Genomic DNA, 8151 nt, shown 5'->3' on the forward strand with positions numbered 1-8151 from the left:
GTTTCGAAAATTAAATGTTATGATTCTTAAATTAGATGTGAATATTACATACGTAATACACGGAAAAGCATACTGCTTTCTATCCTGCCTTGTATTTCCTTTATTTGGAAAATTTTCATTTAGGGACCAACCTTTTACCACTTTTTATCACGTTATTGAATTTTCTGAAAACTATAAAACAGAGACCAACTCTTTCCATTGACACAACTACCTCCATTTACATGGCAGTTAAATTAAAAAGTGACAATTATACGATCAAAATAACCACAAAATTTACTACCTCTCTTTTTTTTACCAAAGTAAAGCAATTTTAGCCCCCAAAGGGCAACATAGAAAACTCAAAAGGTCACGTTGGAGGTTAACACTAGGTCTCTAATAGATAATTTTCAGAAAAGTATATGGTCTATATCTGGAATTCAAAAAGTGTGGCTCGCGTTGGGAATTAAGGATATAAAGATTGGCCTCAATCTCTTTTATTTATTACATGTATATATTCAAACCAGCATATAGCGTGACGTGTTATACAAGACAACAGGAGAGAGAGAGAGAGAGAGAGAGAGAGAGAGAGAGGAGAGAGTCGTTTTTCAAAAGAGGCATGCATTTTCCCCTTGCATTCCTTTCATTTCTAAAGAAGGCTTAAAGACAACACTATCAAATATACACCCCATGCCTGTCAAGAAAGATACACTTTCTGATCAACCAAACAAAAAGCAACACTTTCTCCTTGGAACAACACTATAGAGCAATCTCGACGTGTAAGGGGGCAGTATAGCCAATCTTCTCCATCTCCCAACTAGCCTTTGACACGACACAATCATGCTGCGGTACGTACTCCTGTAGCACATAAGCCGTTATATATATATGAGAGAGAGAGAGAGAGAGAGAGAGAGAGAGAGAGACTATTACCTCAAGCTTCTGCACTAGCTCCTTGGCGCTGGGAGCAGACACGATGATGTTACGTTGAGATGGGGTGACAAATCCATCGTCCACAGCCTTGTCGATGAAGCTCAAGAAAGAGTTATAATAGCCATCAACATTCAGTAGTCCAACCTGCAAATTGTCAAATAATTCATTCATATCATAGCAGTCACCACTGAGAAACAACACTCACATACTCTTACAACCAGAAGGATGTCACCTACGGGTTTATCATGTATTCCAAGTTGAGCCCACGTTATCACCTCCAAGAGCTCCTCTAGAGTTCCATACCCACCTGTGGCAGCATAAATAGTTACCCATTGAGAGAGAAAGAGAGAGAGAGAGAGAGAGAGAGAGAGAGAGAGAGAGAGAGAGAGAGAGAGAGAGAGAGGTGTCATTATGTGTGCACTCACCTGGCAGAGCAATAAAAGCATCAGAATTGCTCGCCATTTCGGCTTTCCTTTGGTGCATATTATCAACTGGTCTTACCTCCCCTACTGTCTCTCCTGTAATCTGAAAGGCCACAAGCAAAACAATCAGCCACCAACGTAATTGTCAATCATGTATCAAATAGCTAAAAAAACAGGAACCCAGATTTGTTTCACCTCTTTGCACATCAAAGTCTTGGGGATAATCCTGTACAGAATAGAAATAGAGAGAAAATCAGGATGGTATTGACCTTGGTAGCAAGTGAAGAAAGGAAACGGCAAAATTTTATAGGTACCCCAAGACATGGCCACCTCCATTGAAGACCTCCTGTGAGACAAGGCCCATAAGCCCCACACTCCCTCCCCCATACACCAGGTTCACGTTCCTGGACACCTAGGACCATGTCACAAAAAAAGTTCTTGATAAAAGATGTCAATAGAGCAAGAGAAAGGTGAAGCGGATAGACAATTTGAGGAGAGTGGTACTTACGAGCTCTCTTCCTAGCTCAATGGCTGCATCTTGGTAGCAATTTCTCCTTCCGCTACTGCTACCGCAGAAGACGCATACCCTCTCGAATCTCGACTTGCACTCTCTGTTCTCCATTACTGAACAACTTAGGGCTTTCTAGCTTGTCTTCTAGAGACTGGAGAGCATCGATGGTTTATTTATAGGCAACAAAGAGAGGGCGTAAAGAAAATGAATTCTCCAAGACGACGGTCGGTAGTGGTACTTGATTCTTTTTTTCTTTTTTCTTTTTTTTTTTACTAAGGAAAGAAATACCGAAAAGTTTTGAGCCACTTCTATCAATCACCCACAAGTAACCGTACATTGCACTACACACGTGTGAACTGTCTATCGCTAATGCTAAGAGACTGCAAAACGCTAGCCTCACACTCCCCCTTCAAAACACCTTTTGTTCTACAGATAGAGACGACACATATCTCTCTCTTCTCCACACCTAACAAAGAAAACTAGGAAAAAGGATAACCGTCCTAAAAGCCCAGTAAAATTGCCTGCATTCAAACTTTTGTTATGGTTACTGGTTGGTCAGTGTGGTGGCAGAAGTTTACTTTTGGTGTTGCTCTTAACCCTTTGCTAAAGCAAAATCTCCCAACAAGCAGCAAGCAACCCACCGCTTTACTCAAAGTCTCAAACCATGTCTGCAAGAATTGTAGAAATTAAATATGGCCATCATGCATAAAACCCCGTATGAACTCACATAACGGGCTACGGGTATCCTAATGCTTTGCTCGTGTAATAAACTAACAAAAGGGTAACATGGAAACCATTTGGATTTTGGAACAACAAACACGGTTCCTTGCCTGCTCAAGTTAACTTGGAAAAAAAGCACCACTATAAACAAGTAGGGAGAAATGGGTCCATGCAAAATGAAATATGCAAAATGAAATTTTCTGTTTTTTTCGTGTTTTTTAGTAGTTTTCGCCTCCTAAATCTGTTGTTGGCATGCGTTTTCGATGAAAAAAAAAATGATATTTGGAGCTTCAAAAATTTATAAAGAATTTAGACTGTTGATTTGATTTTTCTAACGTCGTAAAAGTTCACTCATGTATTAGAATCGAACACTGAAAGAGCTCATCCCAATAAAAAAAAAATACATAGATCATATATATACTGTCAAAATTTAAGAATAAATTGAAAAAAACCCTAAAAAACTTATTTAACACGTTTCATTTTTAGCATATTTCATTTAGAACGTAACTATAACTCAAGAAGTAAGTTTCTTGCATGTACAACTTAAAACGAGCATATTCCATCTACTAACTAACTAGTAACAAATTAAGAAGTTCATCCCTACTTTATAGTTTGTAGCCCACATGACATCAAATCGAATGAACTAATTAATAATCAAGTTTAATCTCCACATTCCAAATTGTTTTTTCTACGTTAAACTCAAATAAAGCTCGATTCCCAAGACACCTATATATATTTTCGATTCATCATTTTGCATTAATTGCGATGGCCAAATTTATGGAAAATGCTTCATTGTTTAATAACAGAAAATATTTTCTCACTGACAGACAATCATTCCCTTGCAACGGACGGTAGGGACGGAGGAGAGAGGAGAGAAAGAAAGGCAAATGAGTTTGGTGGAGCCCACGGTAATGATTCCCCGTTGCCCCATTGGTCCAAAGTTCGTAGCAAAAGCTGCACCGTCACGTCCACGTCGGATTGCCACGTCATGGCACGGGTGGCCCACCACGAGCCAATGTAGCAGAGAGGGGGAGTGTGACGGTTGCACTCGCTCACCCATGCATGTCAGCATTTAATGTGGGCAGTGCTGGTAGTAGGGGACTGGGGACTGATAGAGGGAGGCTGCCCCCACACCCCCAGCCGTACGCGTGCGGTAGAGAGAGGTGTGCTGGGTCCCAATTTCTCATGCTCTGGTGGGGTCCACCGAATGATTGAAAGGGCATAAGGGGGAGTGTGGTGGGCCCAACTGTCAAATCGGTTCTTCGGACGGCCCGGACCCGGAAAGGGGAAAGCGAAGCAACGGCGGCGTTACGGTTAAAGCAAAAGGTTTTGAATGATTGCTGTACGTCTCTCACTATATATATATATATACCGTTTTTTAATATTTAAAAAATAATTTATGATGGTTTCATTTAAATTTTTTATATTTTTATAATACATTTTGTAAAAAAACTTATTCATATTTTTATAATCCATTTTGTGAAAATCTGGTTCGTATTGCAGAACAGTAGAAATCGGTGGCTCATGTTTAGGGGCGCAAAGGGGTCGAAATTAGAATTGGAATCTGAAATATAAACAGTAGATAGGAATTAGTATCTAAACCCGAGTAAGATTCCTTGAGGTAAAGGTTGAATCTGAATGTTTTTTTTTTTTACAAAGAAAGCTGGGGTTAGGCAGACCCCTAGTTATACAACTAATATCATTGAGATTCGAACTTGCAACGTCACAACACAAGGTGCCTGATGCCAGACAAGCGGAGCCCAAACAGTAGATCCGAATTAGTATCTAAACCAGAGTAAGATTCTTTGAGGTAAGGTTGAATCCCAATGTGTTTTCTAATAGAGAAAGCTCAGACCCTTGCAAGTAATACCGTTGGGATTCCAACTTACAACCTCACAACACAAGGTGGCATGCACTTACTGCTCCTGCCAGACAATTGGTTGAATCTGAATCTACAATATATGTGGTTATACTGGATCCACAAAAACTAAAAACAAAAAACAAGTTAATTACATGTAAAAAAAATGCAATCAGATTTTGATTTGGATGAATTCTAGATCAAACTTATGATACTGATCTGAATCCAACCCTAATATGAAAATAATCCAATTGAACAGATATGAATCGGTTCCAAATACACGTTCGGATTTTACTTGTTGGATCAAAATTTGATCTAAATCTAAAAATAACATAAGGGACTAATTGGATCCAATATCCTATCCATTTGCAGCCCTTTTCATATTAAAACCAAACTTTATAACACAATTCAAGCTGTGTTAAATTGGTTTGAATCAAATTGTGTTAGTCGTAGTAAATCGGAGATGATAAGCATGTTATAATTCTAAATTAAGTTAAAATAGTAGGGAGCCACTAGAATAAACAACCGTATAAATTGGGCATTTCCAATACATTATTTGAAAAATGCAATCATGGAGATGTGTTTGACATGGTGAATTTCTTAGGAATCAATTGATGGATCTTGGGCTTTTTAGATGATTGAATATTTATGAAAAATTATGAGCAGTTGGTTTTAAAACCTTAAAAAATCTTTTTTTCAATCGAGAATGCTGGGGTTAGGCAGACCCCTCATATGTCATTGGGATTCAAATTTTCCATGATCGTTTACTAACTGTTCCTGCCAGACAAGCAGAGCTCGATTGGTATATCCTTCAAAAAAAATCTTGTTTATGTATGATAATCGATGATTCAAGAGTTGGTCCTTGTAGAACCGAACATGTAGATCACATTTGTACTGTTAGATTTAAGAAAAAAATAAATAAAATTTATAAAAATCATGATTTATAGTGCAGTTGTCATATTTTTTAGTTCACATGTTCCAGTGACTCAGTAAGTATTCATGATCAGGTCTGATAGGATATAAGCTTGTTGGTGCCTACCAAACACACTCTCACCCTCTATCTCTGGCAAAATGCAGTGCTATATTTACTCCAGAAGAAGATGTCACTGTTTTAATGATGATGACACCTGTTGTCCTGTAATTTTTCCAAAAAAAAATCATTTGAGTACAAAAAAAATTGGTAGATTAAGAGTCGTAGAATCAATGTTGTCAGTATCGGTGCCAATTGGCCTGTATAGGCAGAAAATAAGCTATCACTCTTGAATCGATTATTTTTAATAAAAATAAATGAAATTTTAATATTATTTTAATAGTTTTAACACGTGTTATATTGCATTTTTTATTATTTTTTGTCCCATAAAAAAACGATTCACTTAGTATTGGCCAAACCCTTCAGAGCTGATATCGATACTGAAAACATTTGGTAGAACCCCAAAGATTTTGAGAACCAGGGGCAGGGGTCTTTCAGATTTAGATTTTGAATGATCTTCCAGACTAGCGAGTCCTGTGGTTTTGCGCCATATTAAAGCTTCTTGCCTCGCCTTTTACCAAGGCATTTGGGTGTGTTTGCTTGCCACAGAAAGCTTGGTTTTTTTTTTTTTGCCAAAAAACGCAGGAATCCTTGGGTTTCCACGGGCCTCACTGATTAGGATACAAAACTTCCCTTTTCTCTCACAAAGGGAGCCTGTTTTCCAACAGGGACCACCCCCTTTCTGAGGAACCCTTTCCCGCGCGGGGGGGGGGGGGGGAGTCTGGGGGGGGAGGGGGAGTCTGGGGGGGGAGGGGGAGTCTGACTCCAAATCAACATAAGAGGACTCCGTAGAAGTGCCATGGAACCGCAAACACACCCTCAAGGTTCTTATTTTTCATGCATGGATCAATCACTAATTAGCCCTGTCTTATATTAGTAAATCAACAGCTCACAATGTAACAAAATTTCATAGCTTAAAAAAATCTATTTTGATGTAAAAAAAACATGATTTCTATCAAATAAACTGTGTTAAGTACATCTATAAGGTTTTGATTGAGAAGAATCAACTTACAACTATGATTTCTAATTGGTGGGAGTCGGTGCTCCCCTAGCAGGAGAGCATTACTCTCTCTCTCTCTCTCTCTCTCTCTCTATATATATATATATATATATATATATATATATATAGAGAGAGAGAGAGAGAGAGAGAGAGAGAGAGAGAGAGAGAGAGAGAGAGAGAGGTGGGTGGGTGAATTTCAGCGTTTGGGTTAGGGCGGGCATTACCCACACTGACCCAAACCTCTTATTAGGGATAGGCTAGTGCCCACCTTGTCTCATATGTGGACCTATGCTTACAAGAACTTGGGGCTCTGTTCATCTGTTAAGACTTGTGAACAGTAGGGATGACAGTGGACCGGGGCGGGGGACAAGGTCTCCACCCCTGCCCCATTTCAAAATCGGAACCTTCATCCCCACCTCCATCCCGGGGATGGATTTCAACCTCCAACCCTGCCTCCACCCCCGTTTCATGTCCTCCATCCCCGGTCCAAACGGGGGCAAGGCGGGGCCCCTTTTCCTCTTAGTCTATAATCATCCCTTAAAGGATTTGGGACGGGGCTAGGCGGGGATGGGGCGGGGCAGAGAAAAGATTAAATCCATCCCCGCCTCCATCCCCGCACGGGAATAAATTTTAACCTTCATCCCCACCTCCATCCCCGTTTCATGCCCTTCATCCCCGGTTCAAATGGGGCAAGGTAGGGCGGAGCCCCGTTGTCCCCAGATCCACTGCCATCCCTAGTGAACGTCACTGTAGTGAAGAAACATCACTAGTTCAAACCTTGTGGAGGCGTCCCTGTAGCAAAGTCGAAACTGTGCACTTTCTTGTGGACAGGAAGACTTCAAGGGTCCAACGTGGCTGAGCTCTCAGTGCATATCTTCTTGTGGTGGGACGTTGCATGTTCAAAACTCAGTGGTACGTTGAATAACTAGTGGGGGTCTGCCTTTCAAAAAAGAAAAGAAAAAAAAGAGACCTCAAGGACAGAAAGCCTACTACAAAGTAACCTTTATTGAAAAAGTTTTTTTTGTTTTTTTATCTCATAAAAATACAAACATGAGTTACGTTACAAGCGGTTTGTCCCGTTTTCCATCCTTAATTACGAACAAAAGAATTGGGATCAACTGATTAAGGGAGGGACTAACCATGATTGTCTTGGCTCATTGGCTTAGTTCATTATTACGGCAGGCACCGGTCTAAATCAACTGAGCATATAGACATAGTTAGTAGATTGCCAAGCTGATCTGAAGGTGTTGATTGCAAGCCAAGACCATGATGTTGTTGGCTTGTAGTATGTTTGTTGGGTTGGACCATTATCATTGGCCCATGCAATGATTTTCTGTTGCTGCAACAGTCAGAATCTAGTTATACTTGTCCAAGCAAATGCAGAAGCAGCAATAATGGCAAAAGTTTTGGAGACGTGAAAATTTATGAAATATCTGGCTGGTTACTCTCAGGGTATGTTTGATGGTGCGTCCCCCTTGAGGCACTGCTGCCATCAAACCCTTGACCTGGATGAACACGTCTGTAGCATCCTATTTTGTGCTAATTTTTGCTCCAGCCCCTGTTACGGTGAGAACATGGATGTGGAGGACTGTGTTGAGAAAAAAATTAAGGGGGGAGTGATTATACCCTAACTTGCTCTCTCCCTCTCTCTTTCTCACCCCTGTGCAGGCTGGGCGATGCCACTGGAGACCACACACTGTTCTC

General features: G+C 40.3%; 1 protein-coding gene across 1 annotated transcript; it reads right to left on the reverse strand.

Moving 5' to 3' along the window:
* Positions 1–605: 605 nt before the first annotated feature.
* Positions 606–1950, reverse strand: LOC149817756 (cytokinin riboside 5'-monophosphate phosphoribohydrolase LOG1-like). The gene is made up of 7 exons (XM_089984928.1): positions 1837–1950; positions 1643–1740; positions 1524–1554; positions 1332–1431; positions 1143–1213; positions 907–1050; positions 606–834 (listed from the first exon to the last, which is right to left on the reverse strand). The coding sequence occupies exons 1-7, from the start codon at positions 1948–1950 to the stop codon at positions 736–738; spliced, it is 657 nt and encodes a 218-aa protein (XP_089841054.1). The 3' UTR covers positions 606–735.
* Positions 1951–8151: the final 6201 nt, after the last annotated feature.

The sequence above is a fragment of the Nuphar pumila genome, chromosome 13 (genome assembly GCF_984573655.1).
Source record: "Nuphar pumila chromosome 13, dmNupPumi1.hap1.1, whole genome shotgun sequence".
Taxonomy (NCBI): Eukaryota; Viridiplantae; Streptophyta; class Magnoliopsida; order Nymphaeales; family Nymphaeaceae; genus Nuphar; species Nuphar pumila.